At 39.8% G+C, this 25,741-nt stretch overlaps 1 protein-coding gene across 4 annotated transcripts in view; it reads right to left on the minus strand.

Annotated features, from left to right (window-relative positions):
* Positions 1-244: 244 nt before the first annotated feature.
* APP (amyloid beta precursor protein) overlaps positions 245-25,741 on the minus strand; it is a 200,798-nt gene continuing 175,301 nt past the window's right edge. For 2 of the 4 annotated variants that reach the window (XM_032097649.1, XM_032097643.1), the window contains 3 exons: positions 13,021-13,121; positions 8,748-8,894; positions 245-1,488 (listed from right to left, as the gene is read on the minus strand). In XM_032097649.1, coding sequence (XP_031953540.1) covers positions 1,387-1,488; positions 8,748-8,894; positions 13,021-13,121 — 350 coding nt within the window. In that variant the 3' untranslated portion in view covers positions 245-1,386. Of the gene's footprint in view, positions 1,489-8,747; positions 8,895-13,020; positions 13,122-24,717; positions 24,772-25,741 lie in introns of all 4 variants that reach the window. The other 2 variants (XM_032097657.1, XM_032097647.1) reach the window with 2 other exon arrangements.

The following is a 25,741-nucleotide window of genomic DNA, read 5'->3' on the forward strand; positions in this document are numbered from 1 at the left end:
CAGAATCAGGCTGGATGCAGCCTGGGATGCTCCTCCTTGCCTTCACCAGTATAGCACATTGCAGGGCATGGATCTTGCCAGAAAGCCAGCAGCAGGTGCAGGGAGGAGAGGGAAGAGTTTGCTGGTAAATCACTCCTGAGGATGGCCAGAAAAGTGGGAGGTTGGTTAATCATCCATGTCATGCTCCTCTGCATGAGCAAGGGTGGCTGGTTGGCGCAGAAACACACTACTACAACAGGGCTCCTCCAGGAATGTATTTATTTACATTAAAACACTATTATACAAATGGAAAGTAAAAGAAAAGGAAAAAAAAAAGAGACAACATCTCAGAGGGGTAGCTGTGCCAAAGCTGGCACTCCCCACTTCCCGCCCTGTCTCACTGCTGCCTTCCTTCTGCTCTGGTCCAACTGTCAGTGCCACAATCTCTGTAGGATCCCAACCCTCTCTCAGTTTGAACACCTATGTATTCTGTTTAAGTGACTTTTAGAACTCTTTGTTTTCTGCTTCCAAAGAAAACTCTTGCCCACATGTTCTTTTTTTAATTTATTTATGTAACACAGTGTAGAAAGCTATCGATTCATAAGCAATGGCTCTGTACAATCATCCTGCAGAGGACCCCTGTTAATTTTTGGCCAGCAGGTACTTCTTCCCCCAGAAGTGCTCACAATTAACAGGGACTCTTCTTAATAATTTTTTTAAGGTCAAAAAGATACATGGAAAAGAAAATAAAGTTTACCTTTCAATGCCTAAAGTGTGCACATAAAACAGGCACAAAGAAACAAATGTATATTCCCATAATTTCTACATCACTAATACAGCAGGAGCAACAATCTGTACAACAAAATGCAGCTGCAGAGGAAAGAAATTTCAATAACTCATCTGGAATACTTAAAAAAAAATGTTGGTTTACTTTAAAATGCATAGTGATCAGAAAAAAATGCTCAGCAAAGAGAAGCAGCTAAACCCCACAGACACAGAAAGCATCCCCCATCAATTCTTAAAGCATGTTTCAACTAGGACTTAATTTTTGTCACAAATCACAGGAATAATATACAACTGGCTAAGGAACTACATGATAAATAATTGGGAAAGAGAATCTATCCATGCACTAGTTAAATACAGCTAACCTCTTTACAGTACACAAAAAACATTCATTAATAATGTAGTGTAAAGACTGAAATGTAAAGAGAAAGAGAGAGAAAATACATTACTGATTTTATTAATTCAAGTTCAGGCATCTACTTGTGTTACAGCACAGCTGTCAAAAGGCGAGAATGAGTAAATAATAAAGCAGAGTGTTTTTCTTTCTTTTGACATTATAATTGAACACCACTGGGCAGTGAAGCAATCATTCTTCTGTCCAACTCATGAGGCTGCTATGGTGTCCTAGTTCTGCATCTGTTCAAAGAACTTGTATGTGGGATTTTCATAGCCATTTTGCTGCATCTTGGAAAGGTGGCGCTCCTCTGGTGTCACTGCAGCATCCACCTGTCAGGAGAGGGGACAACCAGGGTCACATTCCTGCTTAATTCACAGCACACCCCTTGTTTCCCCACTTTATGGCCATCCAATGTACTTTGTACCCTGTGTGTTTGGGCAGAAAGCATCCTTTGGCTCACTTTTTGAACAGAAGATGATAATGCACCAAGAACAACTCTCCAACTCATTTTATTGCTGCAGGATTTCAAAACCAGCTGACCAAAGCCAGCAGTACCAGCTTTGGAATTTGTTGTCTGGCTTGGGAAGCAACTCCCCAAACAAAAAAGGGGGATGACGTTTGCCTCTCCCTGCTAGTCCCTCATTAAGAGATTTTTCCCCCCCAGCATATATATATATATATCAATATCTATACTTGGGATCAATTGGGTCTCAAAAGAAAAGAAAAAGCCCACCAAAAAGCTGGAGGCAGTGGCTTGAGGCTGCCTTCTGCCTGCATTGTGCTCTCAGATCTGTTGCAGGCATGATGGTCTCAAAACATTAATTGGAAAAGAGAAAATGAGGGTAGCAAGGAAATTCCAGAGCAGCCAGGCACAAGGTGAGCAAAAAATCCCATTGCACTCAGGAACACAGAACTCCTCTAGCTCCAAAGCTGTGTCTGTTTCAGTTTAGTGACAAAAAACATGACATGTCTGCACTGGTTTAAGTATTTATACTTAACAAAAATTAACCTTTCTTGATTACTTGGGAGACAGGCACAAAGCTCAGTTATGACTTCTCCATTGAATACCTGCATCTCCACAGATTATTTTCCTCCTTCACTGAACATTACAGTAATATAAAACTCCATCAAATTAAAGTGGGTGAGAACAGCCTCTAAATCTTAATTAGGTATTTTACCTTTCCTGTATGAGCTCAGTAGTTGTGTATTCAAAACCTACCAAATCCTGGCTATCTTGCTAAGCACCTATGAAAACAGTCTAGTTGTTAATTATTTCATTTGCTACCTGATGTCTCCATCATCTCCTAAAAGCAAAAAAGTAAAAAGTGAAATTTTACAGTGTTAAAAAATTTAAAATCAGGAATGTGCCTAAAACTCTACTGTTAAATATTAGGTATGAACATTTTCCTGTGGATTCCTGTAAGCAGTGACCTCTAGGAAATACAGCAATTCGCTTTCAGCAACTAAATAGCCTTTAGGATAAAGGAAAGTATATTCTCTCAAGAAACTTACTCTATCTAACCTTTTAATAAAAATGCAAAGGAGAAGTATTGATGTCTGATACCAATTTTAAATCTACTCTGCAATACTAGAAATATCTCAGCCTAGTGAGAAAATGTTGGTAAATTGTTCCCTGATACCCTGGAGAAAGACTGAAGGTATGTTCTTCCCATGCTTGGGACAAACACAGGCTGTTCAGCTTATTTTTGCAGCTGCTCTTTCATTGTGGCAGGTTACAACATAGTACGGACCACCTTTCCCACAGTCCCACCAGAAAATGGCTCCTCTCAGAGCCATTTCCACTTTATATGCTCTTTTATTTGCTATTTAAGAAATGGTTCTCTATGCATTTGATTACTCAGATGAACTGCTAACCCCATTTTCATATCTGATCCATTTTCATATCTGTGCCCCTTGTCCATGTCCTGACTCTCAAACTGCATTTAAAATCAACATTACATCTCCCATCAGATGTGTTTTTCTTACACAATAATTAGATACTTTTGTGAAATATCCAACTTAAAGGTTATATATCACTCTATATATTGCTCACAAGCTATTGTGAAACTTCACAGATGGGAGCCCTGAGACTTTCAGCAAGCCCTTGACTCCTGTGGGCAAGGAACAGGATGCCAGGCAGAAAGGATCACTGGGCTGTGCTGACACTGTGCTCCTTGTGTTTCAAATTCTGCAATATAACTTGGACTTTTAATACTGCCATTCACAGGCTTTCTTTCTCTTTTTAAATTGCATTTGCATGCAGTACTTCTCTTATGCAACGATCCCCAAATCCATCTATTTCTTCACCTCCTGTGACATGGTTTTAGGTAGCAAGATCATGCTTAGAGGTCACTTGCTGTATCTCCCTTGTTTGAGAAACTGAGGGGAAGAGGGAATATTTTTTTCCTTTCCCTGGTTCCTCCCTCTCCAAAAGTGACAACCTTTTTCTTCTGAAGAATGCAAGCTTCCCTTGGCCAGCCCATGTGCATGCTGAGTGCTCAACTTGGCTGTCAACAACCATTTTGATCCATCAAGAACAAAAGAGCCCCATGGAATTTCACAGCCTGTCTCCTCTTCAACCTCCCTCTCCCAAAGCCCAAGACATCCTGCACAGCCATGTGCTCAGCAGCCAGGGTACAGCTGTGTGGTTCATGCCTGCTGCTCTGTGTCCCCTACGCTGGCAGCAGGGCTGGGGAGGGATGGGGAGAGGCCCACACCTCACAGCACTCACCTCTGCCACTACTCCATGGGCTGGGCTATTTTCTGCTGCTTTACCTGTCCTTTCTGGGGGCTGCCAACTTCTCCCTCCACAAAAATACACCATCTAGATCCATATGCAGTGAATCTTTGACTGGCAATCCCTCCATGCTATTGGTGTTCAGTAGAGCACTTGTTATGCCAGCAGTTTAACAGCAGTAGGGCCTAACAAACCCATTCCATATAAATTTTGTAAAAATGTGCCAAAGACCTAATCCCCACCCTGAGGACTCCTGAATTTAACAGCATTAACAGCATTCTGCTGCTGATGAAGTTGTTGTGAACATGGCTGTGAAGGCAAGAACGAAGCAGGAACATGGCAAATGTTCCTGCAGCCTTTCCAGCACTTATAGAAAATAAGAATAAAAGCGGCTGCAGAGGAAAAGCCACCATTCTGTTCACTCTTGAAGGGGCTGCTGGACCAAGTCAGCCCTGGTTCTTCTACGCTGCATCACCACTATGGCAGAGCATCCAGTGCTTTTTCAATTCATGAAGTGAGAGTCTCACAATTCACAACTAATCCCACTAACAGATTCTCTTCTAGCATAAAATTAAGACGCAGTATGAAGCTCTGGCATTTACGGACCAGGGTTCCATGTGTATCAATACCTGCCCAAGAGCATTTTCATTTCTAGGAGGCTCCCCCACTAGGCTGGGATGCAAAGGAGGGGGATGCCAAAACATGTGCTGGACTTCTGTCTTAAAGCTCCAAACAACACTGCATTGAACTCTGTCACTTAGTTTAGTTTAAGTCTCTTGCTCAGCTTTTCTTATTCATGACTAGAAAATGTGGTAAGTACACAGCATAACCTGCTTGTGAGAAAGAAATGGAGTGAGAGACCATAATAAATTAAAAAGTAATCAAGGAAACTGCAAGGCAGAAGAGATCAAAGAATTGATGAGACACTTGGAAGAAAATCAAGAAGGAAAAAGAGATTAGAAAAAAAAAGGACAATAAAAAAAGACTGAATTTTTAACACCTTTGCACAATGTTCTGTATTAAAAAATTTCATTTTGATAAAATCAGTTTCTAGTAAAAGTCCAATAAACTCTGAAATATGGCATTTATAGATGAAAGGGATTTACTAAAGCTCCAACTTGCAGTCTTAGTCAATTTTTTTTTAATTTCCTCTTCAGCCTTTAAAATAAGTAGTGCTGGTACTTCCTTTCCTTCCTGTAGCTCTCTGCCACAGGGTAATCCATCTAACCATCAACCTACGTGCGCTATCACTCATCCTGAATGTCTTCTCTTCTATTCTCTTTTACCCATTTTGATGCTACCCAAACTCTTCCTTACAACCTCTGCCCTAGGTACCACTCTGCCAAATGACATGCTTTGAACACAATTATCTCCTTGTCAGTAAATCCCCAAAGCCCCTCTCCATTTTAAGAAGCTTTTTGCACCAAATATGGAGGTGGCAGAAGCTGAACACAGCATGTAAGAGGTGTAGGTGCTCCTTTTTTTGTGACATGATGTCTCTTGAAAAATACCTCAGTTAGGTAGATAACCTCTTGTGAGACTGTTTGCCCATCTACCCCTTCAGCAATTTCAGTGTCATCTCTGCTCCTGCTGCAAAGCCCTCCTGTTGTCACTGCTGGAGGTCCTGCCTCTGTCAGAAAGCAAATGAGCTTTGAACAGGATATCCTCAAAAGAGGAGAAACTGAGACAGTCAGTGGTTGCCCAGCGCACAGCAGACGTGAGAATCTCTCTTTTGCCACCTGCTTTCAATTGAGAGAATAACCTCCTGCAGACAGGAGTGCACTCGCAAAAAACCCCCTTCAAAACATTTGTCGGAGCCCCCGTGTGCACATGTAGTAAGTAATTTTCAATCTCTCAGTCATTTATTTACTTAACTATGGAAGTTTTTTTTCTTGGGGAGGCCGAACAACTTTGGAACATTTTTATTCTCAGAGTAGGGAAAAATTACACTTCTAAATAGGACAAGTATATCCGTTCTCAGAGCTTAAAAAAATGCGAACAGGATTTTTAGTAACTTATTTTGTTAAAAAAATTATAGTGAAATGAGAGAGTACAACAGAGCTGACTTTTTGGAAGACAAGAATACAGGTGGAATAAGACCTGTTTTGTAATCTTCCATTATCACAGAGTTAAATTCACACAGTAACTTCTGACACACAACGAAGAGGTGGCAAATTAGTTAAAATACACTCAATCAAGCTAGAGCTGATGTACAGTTATTTTTACATCAAGTCATTTTGCTCTTCTATGCTTTCTGTGCACAGTATGCTAGAGGTGTGATGTAGCTAAATAACTTAATTCTCTTTAGAAAGTAACAGCTTAATTTTGAAGACATTTTGGTATTAAACATCAATTGTATATAGCTCTTTTGGTGTTTGGGGTTTTTTTTTTTTGTCCCCAGTACAAGTGCTACGCAATTTTTACCGACTTAGGACAAAAACAGATGTTATACCTTTCTTGCAGGTGAGAAGCTCAGACAGTGAGGCTGTGCAGTCTGCCAAGACCACAGAGCAAGTCTGGCAGAAGGAGGAATCCTGGCTGCCAGTGCCAGCAAATCCACAAGGTGACACAATCTACAGTGTGATTCTATAAATCCACTAAGATTCTTGGTACATCTGCGTGCTAAAGCTTTATGGTTTTAGCTGTAAAATTTTTTATTCCCTAAGTGATGCTGTCATTTTGACATGAATTACTTATTCAGTTTGTGCATGTTATTTCTAGGCCAATATTTCCAAATTCACTGTCACCAAAGAAAGCTTGTAGAAGTCCAGGATCACCTTTGCCATGTCATTTTATCAGGTGAAGCCCACCTAGAATTTAAGGTTGTACTGCAATAATGGTATGTTGTCTTGGGGTGACTTTATGATGTGTATCCCATATCTCTGCTTTATGCCCAGAAATTAATTTTGTGCCTTTCTATGCCTTCAAACTGAGCCTGAGAGGGGGGAGAGAAAAAAAAGCTGAGCAAACCCTTCAAAGCAGTTTGCAGTTTGTTTTCATGTTTCAAGGACACAGAGATATACGCACAGATTCCTCTTGCTTCTAACAGCAGTGATGGGAGCGGGAGGAAGCACCCGGCTTGTTTTTTTTCCAGCCAGCTTTCGGCCAGTTTTTCAGCTCCTTTTCCTCCAGAGAGTTGAACTTTGTTTTCCTAGGACTCCGATTTTTCCCTTCTTCTCTGCTGGACGATTTCAACATCAGAATACATTGGGAGGACTTTCCACCGAGACCTTGGCCCTGGAGGTGGGCCCACCACCCTGTCCAGCTCCAAGGAGGGGGAGAGAGAGACTATGGAAAGACTCTGAAATTTTCCCAGGTTTCTCTCAGCAGAGTGAAAGGTTTTATTATTATTTAGCATTATTATCCTTTTCCTGTGTGTTTGTTAAATAAATAGTTTTTATCTCTTTCACTTTCCTTTGAGGAAAAAATTATTTTTTTCCCCCAAACCTGGTGGGGGAGGGGTGGTTGTAACCTGCCTTCTCTCAGAGGATACATTTCCAAATTTGCCCAAACTGGCAAATATGTCCACATTCAATGTCTGATTTGGGACTTTGGCCTAGCAAGGTTCCTGGTTTTTTCATTCTCACTATATTCTCACCCAAAGCAGAGTCTCTGGTGGCACAACTGTTGGCAGCAGGTATCAGCTTGGTGGATTAATACTAAAATGTGCTTCAATTTTCTGCAAAATGGTCTGAAAGCTATCACATTGAAAGCTAAAGTTTGCTGTTTTCTGCCTCTTGGTCCAAAATTCTGCACAAGTTGCTACCTGTGCAAATCATCCCACACTGTTGGTGCTCTTCTGACCATGTCTCTTTGGAAGGTTTCAAACCACATGGATATGCACAGTGTGGACACAAGGATGCACAAGCACATGCTTAAGACAAAGGCTTACACAAATAATTCTTAAGACCCTTCATTATCCCAGACAGTGAAATAAATGCATCACGAAGCATGTGTGCCTCCAGCAAGACCAAAGTAAGGTTCATTTGACTCAAGGTGAAACCAACATAAACTACGGACTTGATCAAGACTTCAGTTTCAATCAAAAATGTAAAACACCAGTTCTGAAAGGCGAACATATACAAGTGTCTCAAGTGCTTAATAATACAAGTGCTATCTGCAAACCAGACACTCACAGAGTAAACTAAACAGGGAGAAAAAGAGTTACATAAACCTCCTTCCACTTCTCCTAATGAAGTTTTTCTACTTACAGAGATCTTATCTTAAAACCATGAAATAGATAAAGTATTTTAAATTACTGTAAATTGACCACAAATTGCCTTGGCAGACTAAGAAGAGACAAGGATTTGCATCTTGAAAATCCTATATAAGAGTCTTATACACTATTTGTTTCTCAAAACTATGAGTTTCAGATCAGCCATAAATCAAAAGCTGTTGGTGGCAACAAAAAATCTTGTTTAGAAAACAGAGAGTAATAAAATATCTGTCTAGGGAACATCCTTGCAGTGCACAGCACAAGCTACGGAAGGCCAGTCTCAAGTGTTAAAGCTAAATAAAGAAATTGGTACGTGAGTTCCCAACAGTAAAACCAGCTTTTTCCTCTTGCGCAGTATCTTCTCATTGGCTACTGTCAAATTTCTTATAAAATGAACTTTCACATTATGAAATGATTGGTCTGGAATAGTTACAGAATAAAGTTTTGTGGTTTTATACCCACTTTAACATGGTTTACAATGTGTTTGCATTTACTAAATAAAGCAATTTGATTCAACACTGCTGGATGTAACAATGCCAACAGCCAAAAGCAGAGTTTCTTCCTTCATAAATTAATATTTATAGAGCAGTGTGCTGACTGTGTTGCACAGGTGACACCAGTTGTGCTTTTCTTACCTCCACAACCCCATGATGAATAGATGTGTACTGCTTCTTCTTCAGCATCACCAATGTAATGACAATCACTGTTGCTATGACAACACCTCCCACCATTAGTCCAATGATGGCACCTTTATTTGAACCCACATCTTCAGCAAAGAACACCTAAAGAAAAATAAAGGAAGATGGCTAATAGAAAGCTCACTGAACATTTGACTAACATGCCCTGCTGCCACAGCAACATAAAGGCTATTGAAACATCAGTAATTAAATGGCACTTCATGTCTTCCTAATTATTCAAACCTGGATTGCTGTGCCGCAAAGCTCCGAAAGCTGGAGAGGGGCAATTTGGGAAATACCACTGTGGTATGGCAGTGCTGTGCTAAAGGGGGACTCAGCTCCATGTTTCTCAGCTTCACACAGGTCTCAGACAGTAGCTGCCTTTTTTCCCCTGAGTAAGCAAGTCAAGCTAATTGCACAATGAGTGATAGGCTTGAGTGGAGTAACCTGGGAGCACACACATTTCTTTATTTTCAGAATGCTAATCATGTGCATGGTCATAATTTACATCTGTGTGGCTTGTTTGTGGACTATGATGCATTTTTTTGATAAAAGAGTAGTGAAGGACCTGTAGGACTACAGTGAAACTTGCACACAACCAGCTGGGAGAAAATTCTCACACCAAAGGAGATGAGCCAACAAAAGCTATCACTGATTTAAGTGACCACCAAGGAGTGCTTCAAGATTTTGCAGGGCAAAGAGAATGAGCTGTATCTGCGTGATGTACTTATGTGAAACCTAGGAGGTAACAGTTGTGTGAAAACCAGAGAAAATCCACTTGAATTATATGCACTGATAAGGCGAAACAGAGGACCACAAGATGCTTTACTCTGCATTTAGTAAGACTGGCTTTTATAAGCAGGAGCAGGTATGAAAAATGGGTGATTGTTTTCACTGCCCTGGTTCTGTATTCAAAGAATACGTAGGATTATTTTACACCTGAGCATATATTACAACCCTTTTGTTGCTTGTCAACAGCAGGCTTTTAAAATTATTATCATCATCATTATCATTGTTATTTTTAACCAAAATGGGCAAAAAGAATTAGAGAATAAATTACATTCACAAAACTGTATGACTACCTCATGCTGAAAGACTAAATACTTTGACAAATATTTAACAAAAATACAGAGGGAAACAAGAAACCAGCTGAGAATTATAATGAGCTGTATAACATTTGTACTCTTTAAGAAACACAACCTTCCTCAGAAAGGTATTAAAGCATGCAGTGTAAATATTTATACTGTTCCTAGTCACAAGCAAGAAATGTGTTTAAACAAAGTTAAAAATTCACTAGAAAGTACACACAATGGATAGCGTTGGCATGAGCCAATGCAAAGTAGTAATTTCTTCCATGAATTTTATCTGCCTAGAACTAAAATTCTGTTACTATACTATTTGAAGAGCACTGTGAAATGCCCCAGCTAATACACATGTACAAGAGAGGAAGGCCTTAAGCACTCCGACCCGTGAAAATCAACTTAATGTACAGTTCAAACGTGAACCTCCATAAAGGACAAAATAACTGCAATTTCAACCCAATTCAGAGGTCTGCATGTAAAATACAATGTGCAGCTGAATTCAAAGCAGTATCCTTAGGAGACTGTTTCAGGAAATTCTACCATGGCACAGAATGGAAGCACAGTTCAAAGTGTTTTCTGCTCCCTGCTTTCGAATTAACACTAAATGGAGAGGGGCATTGGACAGGACATGGTGTGTGGCAGGGAAGCAAGGCCCTGTAAGCATCAGTCCAGTACTTGCACAGCAATACCAGAAGCCCTGCTCAGTCTCAATTGAAACGATAACTTAGAAGACAGCTTACTAATTTTTAAGTAGTGGTTGTACCTATCAGTAAAAAGTATGGCAAAAAATGCTGTGAAAAGCTGGAAAGGTCCCATTTTAAGCATGACACAGATTACCATGTGCAGGGACTATAATGCCCTCCCCATCAGCCACCATGGTATGGGGAGCTCCCAGCACCAAATTCATTGGGATGGTATCAAACCACTTATACACTGAAGGGTGGTGCTGTGCCTATGACAACCAGTAACTACTGTACCTAGCACACATTCCTGCAAGTTCCTTCCCTTCTACACCCTGCACAGGTTTGCTCCATCGGCATGTTTAACCCATCTGAGCTAAGCACATCAGACTTTCCCAAATTAGTGCTAATGCATTTTGGATTAACTCATCAAATAGGGAATTCTCAGTTCTCGGCATCAAAGAGATGGCAGAACATCTTTTCACTGAGTGATTGCCTAGTTCAAATGCAACTTTGAGTCCCATGTTAATTTTAAACACTACTTAGCTTTAATATATTAAGGGAAAAAAGCTTTCAAGTTTAATATCAGGATATTGAAAGCTGTGGAACTGAAACCTCATCACATACCTTTAAAAAGAAGCAGAACAGGTTTATAGTCAACATTGCTGTATAGGTTCTTCATTGCTTATTAAGCGACCAAAAAAAATTTTTAGAAGATGCTTTTCTTACCTACAGTGCTTTTGGTTGATGTTGGAACCCTGGGTTTAGAGAATTTAGGTTTCTGGGATATAATGATATGTATGTGTAACAATATGGAGGATTTGGGGTGTGGATTTGTTCTTCTTTTCTCCTTCTTCTTCACAAATCTGGGTCTTCTGGTATTGGGTCAAAATTGTCCTTTTTATGTTCACAAGAAGCACAGTTCAAATGGGGAACAATATTTTGCCCCTACCTGCCCTTCCCCTGTTAATAATAATTTAACATATCTTAAGGAACGAAACACACAGATAAAGCTGTTGGGATTTTAGTTTAGTCCTAGTTTTTTTTTCTGTTAAAGGAATTTTCCCCCCCTATACATGTTGCTACAGAAACAAATGGCTGAATATTTAAGGAAAACAAAGGATCTGGCTTTTTGTTTCACCTGGGGGTGTGGGCAGTTTGGTCTCGGCATCCAGAGAGAGAGGAAGCTGTTTTTTCTACGGCTGCTTTTCTTTCTGCTGGAGAAACACCGGGATCCCAAGCCCGCCTTCCCTGCCCCACTCGGAGCCAGGCCGTGGCCGCCCTGCCCCGCCGCTGCTGTGAGCCTTCGCTATGTTGTAGCTGTGCTTGCCCTGCCCGCCTAGACCTCCGGGGGGTTCTCCGTTTGGATACATCTCATCTGCCATCCAGGATTTGTGCTCATCCCTGCCGCTCCAGCCTGCCGTTCCAGCTTGCTGTTCCCGAGGGTCCAGCCGGACACTGGGACCAGCTGCCCAGGGGTTTGTGAAGCCTTTGTTCCATCCCTTCCCGGGATCCCAGGGCACTGGTGCCGCGTGCTCCCCGAGCTCGCTCCGGAGCGCCCCCTGCAGCCGCGGGGGAACCATCGCACCTGCCCTGCTCACCGGGAGCCGCCAGCGCCCCTGCCGGCTGCGAGCGGAACTGCACCCGAGGGGAAAGGGCCTGACAGCCGAGAAGGCTGGGACTGGGTTTGTGATTGTTTCCTGTTACTGCCATAGTTATTGTTGTTTGTTTGACTGGTTATATATATAATAGTAAAGAACTGTTATTCCTATTTCCCACATCTTTGCCTAAAAGCCCCCTTGATTTCAAAATTATAATAACTTGGAGGGAAGGGGGTTGCATCTGCCATTCCAAGGGAGGCTTCTGCCTTCCTTAGCAGACACCTGTCTTTCAAACCAAGAGAAAAGCCAAACACAAACTAAAATTAAGGCCAGTGGAGAATCTCCTTTTATCCCAAGCAGGCATTCTTGTGAAAGGTTATACTCCGTGCATACACCATTACCAGCTGTGCTACCACACAGCTGGAAAGGACTCTATTCCTGAATCAGTGTCATTCTATGTCTTGCTGCACTGTGCTATGTGTCTCAAATGCTCTTTCTTTTGTTTCCTTAAACTCAGCATTTTCCTTCCTCTGTATCCCTTCTCTTTCGGTATGAGACAGATGGACTGTGGGACAAGTATTCTCCATATAAGCACATCCGGTGACATGGCAGTGCAAGGACAGGAACTGTTGGAATATCCTTTCATGTAAGGCTCAGTGACTTCCCATCCTCTTCGCTGACATTGTTCCAGGTTTACTCCCATTGAAGAGAGAACCAGAAAAATCATAATCTATTCACATGATAACTTTCTGTTGGCACTTTCAGTATCCACATCACTCAAGCAAAACATGGCCATAATTATTCACTAGTTCAAGATTGAATCAGCAACTCAAAATGCATGTGTGGAAAGCACTGTTTGTTTACTTACCAGCTTTTGATGATGAACTTCATATCCTGAGTCATGCCGGAACTCTGCATCCATCTTAACCTCAGATATCTCTTCTGTCTTAACATTGGTCAACCCAGAACCTGCATCGCACCACAAAGACAAGTCATTAAAGTCAGGTTTCAGATTTAGGAAGATTCTGCTTAACCCCATTGCTGGAGAACAGATGGCAACAGTGCCATTCATACAGAGGAGGTGTGATGCAACATGAAAGGGAACTGGGAGCAAAGTGAGGTACATCTGGTGTTTCAGTCCCACTGAGGTGACACAGAATGAGCTAGTAAAATTTCTCCTCCATTAAACGATACTTAATCCACAGCAGCTATATCAGCACAGGCATCAAAGGCTTCCAGCATGAAACACTGCATGAACTAAGCTGTGAGGGACCAACAGAGGCCTCCTGAATTGGCTCACAGGCTGCAGACAGATCTGCTCTGACAGCCTCTTTAGCAGTGTCAAGAAAATTTGTTGTTTAGGCCAAAATCTTCATCCTCCTAAGCTCAGGCTGCTGTGAGGAAAAAACAGAATACTCATGGTGTGAGTAGAACTCCCGATATCTTATTTTCGTGCTTTCTTGCTACCTTTCCCACAAACATGCACAAGTTATTAAAATGTTTGTGAATTTACAGAATTTCTGTTTGTTTTCAGATTTCACACTACTCAGAATTAATTCTTCTTCTTCTTCTTCTTCTTCTTCTTCTCTTCTCTCTGAGAGATGATAACTTTCTCCCAATTAGAAACATACAGAAAAGCAAGTGAGCACAGCTTGCAACAATCATAATTGTACATAGTTTGCAGTCCTGTTCTGTTATGGTGAAGGGGAGATGCTGCACTCATCTAGCTGGAAAGAAGGCCAAAATTTCCTCCTGGAAAAGGCCTTAGGAGAATGAGCAAGACTTAACAGCAGCAGAGCAGTGAATCCTGTATGTGTCTATGAATCCTGAAGAGCTGGCTCTGGCTTAGAGAGAATTCTAAGAATGAAATATGGGTATTCATGGAACTGGTTGTTTTCCTTCTCAGTATCAATGTACCCACACTTGTATTTCTTAGAGGTACAAACACTGCAGAAGAATGGTGTTTATGAGATTTTATTTCCTCCCTCTACTGAATATAATAAGAACAAACCAGTTCATATTCCGTGTTTTTATTTCAGCATTTTCTCACCCCTAACTCCTCTCTCCAAGGTTTAATTCTTAGAATCTTGTGCTGAACTTAAGTTTTGATGAAGAAGAAGAACCTCTTTTAAAATTCTTAACACTACTGACTGCTCCTGTGCTCCACTGTTTCGCTAGACTCTCAATAATTAAGACTTCCATGTGCCAATGAGCTCCACAGTCTAAAACAGCACTCAATCCAAGAATTATTGCCTTTGAATGTGCAATTTCTTTTTTCATTAAGTGGTGGTTTATTTTTGAATTAGGAACCAGCAAGAACAGATCTTCCCAAGATCTTCTCTGGACTGTACAGACTCTAAGGTTCTGATCTTTATTTTCATAGGAAACCATGCAAAGAAGAGAACAAGAATAATCTTCATGCTATAAAGATTTTATGGTTATTTCCTTGAAGAGTCTAACTGCCCCATAAGTTTTACTTTACTGGATTTTTTTTTTTTTTTTTTTTTAGGAATCAAGCACTTCAACCCCTCAAATTTCTTTATTAAGTTCCTGATTTTTTATGTCATCACAGTACAATATATTATACATCACAGTAAAAATATATTATGACGTATACATGGGAGACCATTTTAAAATGCAAGAACTGTAAAGTACTTAAGGAATTGCAGTCTGAATGATATTCTGTCAATGAAATGCAGGAGGAAATGGAGCTGCAGGAAATAAAGCCCACACTGTCTCTGAAAACAGATTTAACTTTCTATCCTTGAAGCAGCTATTGCTAGTTTTCCAAATTAAGAGTAAAATTTACTCTCTTTTGTGCATCATCTCAAAGTACCCCCTACACCTGCATCAACGGGAAATGAGGAAAAGGATGTCTGAGACTGAAATATTATGCTTTATGGCTTAAATATTTTTACTAACGACTTTTGCCTATTATAGCAAAATTGTATAACAAAAGCTGCACTGAAGACCAGTGCACCTTGAATGGGCCTCCTGACTGAGGCCCTGGACTGTCAATTGATTTGAGATAAGATAAAGTGACACTACTCTCAGGTCTGGGCTTGGGGAGAAGAATACTTTCACAGGAGGATTAAGCCCAGCACCTTCAGGGGGGGAGACTATAGCCCCAGGGTTATCTGCTGCCAGGCTTGCACCAACCCCTACACCAAACGGAAGAGGAGCAAAGGTTTTCTGTGTATAGCAAAAAACCCTCTGGTCAGAGGCAGTGAACACCCATCCTCCACTGTGCAGACCAACCCAGCTGCATGGCCTCCCACCCCTGGAAAGCCACATCTACGGAACATTCACATGGGGCACAGCAGAGGGGGTGTCATGGCTCATGAAAGCCCCCCCAAAGGGGTTCCCAGACCCTGCACCAGAGCTGCACATGATACTACATGATGTAACAGATCTACAGTCTTGCAATGGACAGTGTCCAACTGGTTCCCCTCAGGGAGGTACTTGTGTGTTTCCACCTACCCAAATGTAGATTAATCCATTGGATTCTATACTTTTTGGCATGATACCCTCACCACCAAGAAGACCAGATGGAGGAGAACAAGGAAACATTGCTGGGACCCATGGAGGGGTGATATGCTTCTATTTTTCGAACACATATAAATACTATATGTTCCTTTTCCGGGTTAGGTAAAGGTAGCCCGTCCACCTTGGACAAATCAGGTGGTAATTGACGCGTTATGAAAATTTCTATCCTGTCCCTACTTACCATGAGCGATGTTCTGGCTTGTGGCTGCTCTGCGTCCCTAGCCCCAGCCGAAACTTTATTGAGAAGTGTTATAATATTAATCTGTGTCTCTGTCACTCTCCCTGTCTTCCCTCCCCCGACTCTCTCCCGTTTCTCTTTTCTTTTTTTATTTTCTCTTTTTTTTTTTTCTCTTTTCTTTCCCTCTTTTACTATTAAATAAAATATATCAATATTTTGGTATCAACATCTAACCTCTTTTGGTTTTAATCACATTTCAGGGATTATTCCAAACATCTGGGTTCATTCCATTTTATTCACGGAGAGTTAGTTCTCTTTGCTCCTCTGTGATTAGAGTGGATTGCAATAAAGGAGAACATGTATGTGCCTGCAAGGAAGCTTGACCTGTCAACCTCTCCCAACTTTCTGGTTTTAGGATTAAAAGGGCAGGGGGAAAATTACAGTAGTGGAGTAGCAGTGCAGAAGCTGGGGGGAAAGGGCTTTCCAAGGACTTGTTTCACTGCCCTTGGCTGCAGCAGCTGAAGAGGTGGCTGCTCCCAGCTGCTCTCCACTGTCCATGGCCACACTCACTGCCCCTCACAGACACCCTGGCAAAAGCATCACATGAAAATTCCTCCAAGGCAAAGGCCTGAGGAACTGCACAACTTGGCTGCTACAGCTGGCAGATCCACTGAAGCTATAAATATTGATTAGAACATATCCACACACATCTAAGATAAATCAGTGAAGAATCTGCTTGTCTTTCGTTGAGGTAACTTCTGCCTCTCGAAACTCTTAGAGGTCACTGGAAGAGTTAGGAATCACATGGGAAACATGATTGGAGTGAATCTGTATTTCCAAAAAGCTTTTGAGAAGGTCCCTGATCAAAGCTCTGGCAGAAGCTAAGATGCCAAGGATTAGAAGGGAAAGTTCTACGTGACTTCCCATAACTGACTAAACGAAAGGAAATAAGGTGTAAATACACATCTATTTTTCACAATGGAAACACTTTATCAGTGGGTCCCATAAGGATCTGTGCTGTGCTGTTTCCGAAGTGATCTGGATAAGAGAGTGAATAGTGGCAGGACAAAGTTTACTGACAAAAAATAAAAGAAAAAAAGAGGATAGTCAAAGTAAAACCAGCTGCAAAGAACTGCAGAAGGATCTTACAAATTCCAAGAGCACAATAAAAGGGAAATTATATTCAGTGTTGATATAATGTAAAGTGCTGCTTGTGGGGATACACAGCCCTAACTATACATATAGCTATAAAGACTCTAATTTAGCTCCGTTCCACCCAGGACAGAGACCTTGGAGTCACTGCGAGTAACTCTGTGGGCACTTGGCTCAGTAGCTTTCAAAAAAGCAAAGAGAAAGGTAGGAGCAATTATGAGAAAATAGAGAAAACAAAACATTGTCACACCGCTGTATAAACGATGCATCCTCATTTTAAATCTGGCTATTTATTCTGGTCACTCCACCTCACACAAAGGCAGAAGAACTACAAGAGATATAATGCAGGGAGACACAGATGATCACAGGAATGGAATGGTTTCTGTATATGAAGGACTAAAATCATGAGTCTTCAGACTGGAAGAGGCTAAGGAGGTGAAACACAAGAGTGTGTGACTGCGAATGACAAGGGGAAAGTCTACAGGAAATGGTCATTCATTATTTCTTCTAAGAAATACAGGACACTAACGTGTTACATGCAGCATACATACATAGAGCAGATTGAAAAGTAACATAAGAAAGTGTGTGTATATATATATATATATATATATATATAATTCAGTACAATGCAAAATTTGACTGTGGAACTCACTGGCACAAATCACGAGGATGTTCAAAATACAAATGAAAAAATGCATAGAAGGAAGGTTCCTTCAGGATTACTGAATACAATGGTGAAAATACAGTTTTCTGTCCTGGAACCTATCAAATGCTAGCTGCCAAAAGTTCAATGGATGTGCCGGGGTATAAGGCAGAGGTGAAATCTGTACATACCCTGTTTGTACCACTGCTATAGGTAGGAAAATGGACATGAGCACTTCTGCTCTTGGGGTCTGACCACTTTTACTGAAAGCAAAGCTGCAACGGCTGAGACTGTGGGTCTTCGTCAGCTTCTGTTGAACAGTCAAATGCCACAGGCAGGAGTTACAGCAGCATTTCAGGGGCAGAACAGGTCATGTCAATGAGCACCAGAGGGTGGATAAGTTCACCAGTAGTCTCAGCTGCTGGAAAAATGCAGGCTCAGGCTTCCCTAGAGCAACATTTCTTTGATTTGGTTCCCTTTTCCTCCTCCCCTTCCAACCAAACAGCAGCATGGGAGCCATGCTTTCAGCATGTAGCAGGTTAAACCATGTTTTTTTGCCTTGAGATCAGGCATAAATTTTTTGGTTTGGGCCAAGTTACCAAGGCCCCACAAAAATGCCATGGAATCTGAACACAAGGTAGGACCTGATATTAGGAAGTTAATGATGTTAAGACTTACTGAAACTTGTTTTTGGCAACTTGCACCAGAAAAAGTTCAGAAACAGAAAAATCTTTTTTTTTTTAGCTGTTGCACTAACAAACCCGATAGCAACTTTTTCCTTCCTTCTACCTCCCTTACAAGTTATCAGAAAGACTTCAGCTAGGGTAAACTGCTGGTCTTCTGCAAATAACTGATTATATAGTAGGGAGAAGTATGACATTGCACTGGAATCAATTAAATACCTGGTATGAGATAAAAATATATATGGGGTTACATACACCTTTCCACAATGTTATAGAATTGAGACCTTTAAGAGATTCTCTTTATTACCAGTTCATTCACTTTACTGTCCTGGTGACCACACATTTAGTCTTGCACACTAAAATCACAGATATACTTTTCAAGGGTAGTAACTGAAGAAGGAAAAACTTCGGGTCCTTCTACAACTTTGATCAGAGGTAAGATGCAAACAGTCAAGAGATTCCTAATACCTCTTTACCATTGCATTGAAGACAAACACATGAAGAACAGTTCTCCCTCTGACAAGAACTTTAATCCTGACCTGGGACAAAATGATCTTTTTTCACCACCAATTCTAAAATACACAACCCAAACACAAAAGCCAATATACAAGATGAAAAGTGAGAGCAACAGCCTCATTGAAAATTCACAAATAATGATAATTATTAACAGTTTTCTTCTGGATTACATACCATCTTTAGGGAGTTGCATTCCTAATAACTTCAATTTAAAAATGCTTCAATTCAGCTGGCAAATACATTAACTCACAGCTCCTCAGAAAAACTGACAAAGCTATTTTGTTATAAAAAACCATGGGGTTAAAAGCTTCTAGTGGAATTCAACAAAATGAGCTATGATGGGCTTTTTATTGATATTGCTTTTAATTAGCAATATTAACTGTTTTTATACATACATGTGTACACATCCATCTGTGCACACATACATTTCCAAACATCAAAAAATGGAGAGTATGAAACCCTTATTTATCCTTGACCTAAAGGAAAAAAAAATCATAAAGAGTGAAAATTTAGTCATATGAAATAAAAACCAAATAGCTGCCTTGGGGAACACTTTATACTCACATTGATGAGCTTCTGTGTTTGTGTAAATATATATTTATGCTTTCAGAAGACTAAAAAAAAGAGGATAGAGTGAATTCCACCAAGGATATAACTAGGTGCACATTATCTACCATACTGCTTGCAATTACTTCATCTACTGGTTACATAAACAGTTAGAAAGGTTTTGTGATATTGTTTTGCACAGATCTGAGACAGTGTTAGCTGTGCCTGAGGTTACATCTAGAGTTAAAAATTAAATCTCCAAGTGAAGCACAGTTTAAACAACTAGACCTGGGTGGTCTCTACATAGAGAAAACCAAAGTACCAGTTTGAGTGACTGCGGTACTGACTGCATTCAGGAAAACATTCAGCTCCATGTCAATGAACTGTGCTTGAGTCACAGGCAAGAACAAGAAAAGAGCTGCTGAATCAAAGCCTGTTACATGTGTGGCAAACAACTTTATCTGGGTTAAGCTTTATCTGAGATAAAAAGGGTGGAAGGGAAGGAATGCACTCTTTGAAACACCCCAGGGGTAGAGAGCTGCCTGTTCTAACCAAAAGTTCAACTATTACTTCCATACGACTCCGTGACTTTGTGCAGGTCATTTAGTTTTGAAATGAAAGAAGAATGAATATTGTACACTCATAGAGATGAAAATGAAGATTATATGCTCATTTTTGTAAGGACAACTCAAATATCTTTGAGGGATATGCACATTTAAGACTGCATGGAACTAAAACTTTCTGGTCTCTCCTAAGGTGACAGTGAAATGCTGGTTTCACTTTTACTTCATGGATGACTATGGGGCTCTCAAACTGAAGAAAGCAGAAAATAAGTGCAATACAAGTGTTATCTTTTTTACAAAAGAATCTCATTGGAACAGAGTATAAAATAATTCTTTCTCAGAATACATGTGTAGAAATGAATAATCAGAACAAGTAAAATCTGGTTTGATAATCTTTCTGGTATGTCAATCCAGATGCTGTGCATATGCACCTATAATTGCATTCACAGATAGCACCTATCTCATTTATAAAATAAACCAAAACAGTCTAATGGAAAATAATCCATTAATGACTTTTATTTGGTAGCTGCAGACAGTTTGTTTAAAGCAACTGTTTAAAGACTGTTTGTTTGTGATGTTAGTATTGAACATCACAAAGACGGGAAAAAAATATGTTGGCAGTTTCTGGCAAGAAAATGAAAATAATTAAGCTGCTCTATGCCCTCACCTCATATAGACTGCAGTGTATGTGCTAATGATTCTGCAGAACAGCCATTAGGCTTACAGAGCCTCTGCAACCATGAGGAAATAAACCCCTCCGTTTTTATGTAATGTAATAAAGACAGACATGTTATGATTTATTAGCAGAAGGGCCAAAGACACAGAAGCAGCTTTATGTGCAATGTTTCCCCAAAATAATTAAATGTTTGCAAAAATGATCAACTGACAAAGAATTGGAATAATACAAAAAACCACCACCAAGTCCAAACTATACTATATGGAAGAAAGTAACATACTTAATAGCATAAAATCCTTGCATTGTGAATTATGGGCATCTTGTAAGTGATGTAATTACAGCTGTGAGTGTATACTTACAGCTGCAACTCTGCAACAGATGAAAACATGCTAAGCAGCATCCCTTCTGATGTCACATTTTCTAATCTTCACTCAATTTCCACAGATCAGACCTGCTGAATTAATGTAAGTGAAACAAGCTCACTCATGAGCATCTAGAGATGTTTTTATACGTATTTTTGTGTGTGTCTATGTCTCTATATGTACATGCACGCACACAAAGAAAAAGTTACTAATGAACAGATACCCAAAATTCAGTTGCAAGAAATTAAGTGTTCATCATGAAAAAGTGACTGCTGGAGCACAGGAGAGAAGGAAACACTACTGAAAAAGTTGTCATCAAGGTCATCAAGGAAAGAGGTATTTGTTTTGTCTCGGTTTGAGACAAAGTTCTTCCTGTGGAAGTTCTCAGGCTGGACTGGAGCCTTCTAACATCTAACATCTCCCTGTATAAAGCAATTTATAAATAGCAAGAAATATGTCATAAATCTGCTACAATTTTGTGCTGTATTAAAAAATAGCTCACTGATGACTACTTAGTACATCTAGATATTTTTCTTCCCTTTGACCTTTTACCATCTTGTTTACTTCCTTTTTAGTAAGGAGATGATTAGAAATGGTTTTAGGCATAATTCTTCTTTTTGTTCGCCCATTTGTGAAATAAGAAGGGAAAGGACAGTAAGTTGAGGCACTAGAGTCCTTTTCTAACACCCATGTGAATTACACAGATGTTTTATCCATACTAGAAAATGGGGCTTGTCCAGACAATATTCTTTCCCTAGGACTGATGTACATCAGATTCCAATTCAAGCTTTAACTGTAGACAGCCAAGGTGGAGCACAAGGTGGGGGTTTAGACAACCGGCAGAAATTTCAACGGATGCTCTGAACTTGGTCCTTACTCGTAAACTTTTCTGCTCTATGGACTGGACAGCTCCTTACTTTTTCTGACTTGACTCACAGACTTCATTTCTTGAAAGAGAATGATGTGGTGAAGGAAGAAGATTCTAGGTATCACAAATACTACCACCACCTAAATACTTGTTGGACTAGATGATCCTTGAGGTCCCCTTTCAACCCAGTATTCTGTAAGTCTGTGAATCTATTCTGTACTCTGACCAAACTATCTCTCTTGTAAGAAAGTAACAAAGATGATCTGCATGATTTTGATCTGCCTGTAAGAAAAACATACTGATCATTTTAAGAATGTTGTGTGAGCAAAAAGTACTGAAAATAAAATTAAAAAGAGAAAAAAGGGCACGTGTTTGCATGTTTGTTTTAGTCCTTTCAGAGCTCATTTTCTTCAAGAAATTCAAACAGCTACAAAACATTCACTTGTTCTTATGCAGGCTTGGAGTGTTGCATCTTTTCACCCTGAAGAAGCAGGTCACTTGAGCCAAGCAAATAGAAGCACCAAGCCCATGGAAAGGGCAAACCTTTCAGGAAACCAAGAAGAAGCTGGGGAATTAAAAAATTACAAGTAGCTAGATGCATTAATCTGCAAGTCTTTCATTAATACTTTTTCACTCTAGACTAATTACTATTTTTTTCATTTTTTTTTTAATAATAGCCCCAAACTGTAAAAAGAGACTATCCCAAAAGGACAGTTACTGCACGAAGCGTATTTATTTTCCTTTTTGAACCTCTAATATAGAAATTTTATTTGTAATTAGCAAGTAAAGTAAAACAGTTTTAAAGCACACATTTTCAAACTATCAGAATCCCTTTTGCACTTCACTGTTTAAATAAGCATCCATTTGCTTTCCTCTATTCCTAGTTCATGAAGATACGCAGACTGGAATAATTTCTCTGTTAAATTGAAATTTTGTCACACATAAATTGCTTTTCAAGGATGATGAAAAACCACATGGACATTTATAGACAGAATCTGTATCAGTAAGAAAAATTTTTTCTAGATCTGGAAATGGTGATTAAAGACATAGGGAAGTTAAGCACTACTTTTGCAGTTTAGCAGAACATTGAGAAAATATTCCATGCAATTTTCATAGTGCGAAAGTTACGGCATCTACTGGAAATTTCAAGCCATAATGGTCACATGCTGAAGTACTTTTTACCTGTCCTTAGTAGTCTATTGCACACATTCACCAAGATCACTCATGACTTACTTTTAGTACTATTTGTATCACCCCAACCAACAAAGTGCTCCAATACATTTAACTAAAACATATAGTTTCACTCTGAAACTAGAGTGTAGAGTGTGTTCCAGAGAAGAGACACTGAGGATTTCTGAGACGTGTGTTTACGTGTGAGGGAGCAGAAGGGAGGAAGGAATAACCTTGAGTAATAAATATGGGCCTCATAACAGGAGATTTTTCAAGATGACTGAAATTAAAATTGTAAATAATCATGGATTTTAATATTATAAGAAAATGGCTAGACTGAATTAACATTACAGAATTTGGATTAAACATATGTATGTTTCATCTGTGATACTTCTACTGCTCTTGGGAGGGAAGGTAGATAATGCAGTACTGGAGGGATTTTTCCCTGATCCCAAGATTTTTGGCATTGTAGCTCTGTACCTGTTTCAGGCTCTCTTCATGGACTGAATTAAGACTCTAAACACAAGTAAAGATGTCGGACTCCTAAAACAGTGCTAGGAGCACACTACCTGGCCAGTTCTGACACATATCCCAATTGCTGCAACATATGAGCTTATTTTACCTCCCGCTGTAGCAAATTCTGTAGTTGCTAAACATGGGTGAATTATCTGAAAGATTTAAAACCACTAGGAACATGCTGTCTGTGATGCTATCTAATGGATGTTTGGAAGACAAGATGAAGGGAAAAAGGATACAGATCAATCAGTTTAATGTGATCTGAAGAAAGAAAACACAATTATGATGTGACACTGAAATAATCTTGACCCTAAAATATATTCTCACTATGTCGAAGAGTTGGAGAGTAACCTCTTCTGAAATAAATGGCTGTTTCCTCCCAATGGAATCAACAGTTTCAGGTAATTCTGAACAAAAAACAGATGAAAAAAACCCCAAAAGCAAAAAAAAAGTTAGTATGAAAGCTGAAATATTTTTTCTTTTGGAAACTGGAATTGTCCCATTTTAACTTTTCCAAACATTTGCAACCTAGTGATCTGCTATTATTCTGAAATCAATACAGAGACAGTGGTACATAGAGAGGAGAAACAATCACCTTGTTCTGTCCTAGAATGGAATGAATAGCTGTGTCCTCAGGCATCCTCAGGGAATCCAGAAGGATAATACTGAGTTTTAGGTATTTGGAGGTAAGTAAGGTAAGTACCACAGCAAAAAATATCAATGCCCCCTACAGTTCTGAAATTGTACGCATTAATTCTTTATTAGCCCTGCTCACTCTACATAGAGCATTCAACATTTCTATCATACATTCCCAAATTAGAACCAACGACTGTATTAAGGGGTACCAAGTTTACCATCTCCTGCACCTGCCAAAGTGTTATTACTGGAAGGGATGAGACCTTCAATACAAACCAGTTCTGGGTCTGGGACTCACTCCAGCTGCAAGCACACATACCAAATGCCCTCAATATGGACAGCAGTCACACAGGAGGAATTTGTGAGGGAACGATGCTTCCCTCATTCATGGAGTAGCACTAAATTTTATGAGAGGGGTACACCAAAGCAAAGGTAAATCATTTAAGCTCCAGCAGACCACATGCATGCCAGAAAAATACAGGTTAGGTAAAAGCCATGCAAGTCATATACCTGGTCGCGTGGTGAGTCCTCTGTCTGCAGCTGGGCGGGCATCAACGGGCTCAACTAGGCATGTGCAGAAAAGAAACAAAAAAGCAAACAAAAATAAACAAAATCCCCCAAAATTATAAAGTCAAGTGGTCTTCTCGTGGGACAGTGCAGGAGAGACATACTGCATCAACAGTTACCAAAGCAACAGCTAGAAAATATCTGCCTTCAGTTAATCCTGAAAGTAAAAGGAAGGGATAGGTGTGACTTCACAAGGAAAGCTTCAGAGCTGAGGCGTCACTTTTACATCATATTCTGGTTACTGCTTCAAGTGAGAAACCATTAAGACTAAAGAATTTCTGTCAATAGAACAAAATCATATTCATTACATGCAAACTTTTTCCCATTGTCTGATCAGAACTGGCAGCCAGAATGGACACGAGTTCCTGCAGCTGCTCTTTACCAATATTGACTTAAAAGCCAACTGAATATCTCCTTTTTCATTTCAACTGGGATTCTTTACAGCACCAGCTATAATGTTTAAAAAAAGTAAAGCGCATTTTGAAAATACAATCATTATTTCATTCCTGTATGTTCTGATTTGTGAACAGCATATTTGTCTTCCAGTTTTTGAAAGGGAAACAAAGAAGAAACACAAATTTCTATCCAACTGTGTGCCGTATCCAGTTTCACAAAACTTTTTTATTACCCTACTAAGCTTTTATCTGCTGAAACCTAAGGTTGATGGAGCTCACTGGCACTAATAAAAAAACAGGATTTGCAAAACTTAGAGCTATTTGAGTCACTGCCTACTGCCTCAGTTAAGTTCAAACATACTGGAAATGTTTATTAAAACATTCAGATTTTTACTTCTCTTTTTTAGTTGTTTCTCTGTTTTGCTCCAATTGTGTTGCCTTATCTACCCAATCTTGGACAGTGTCAAAGAACTTAAATTCAGAAATGAAATGTTACATTGTTCCTTAGAATTCAGATTTTTTAACATATATTCTCATTTATTTGAATTTCTGGATTCAGGTATGAGCCTTTA

This window comes from Corvus moneduloides, chromosome 2, assembly GCF_009650955.1.
Source record: "Corvus moneduloides isolate bCorMon1 chromosome 2, bCorMon1.pri, whole genome shotgun sequence".
NCBI classification, from domain to species: domain Eukaryota; kingdom Metazoa; phylum Chordata; class Aves; order Passeriformes; family Corvidae; genus Corvus; species Corvus moneduloides.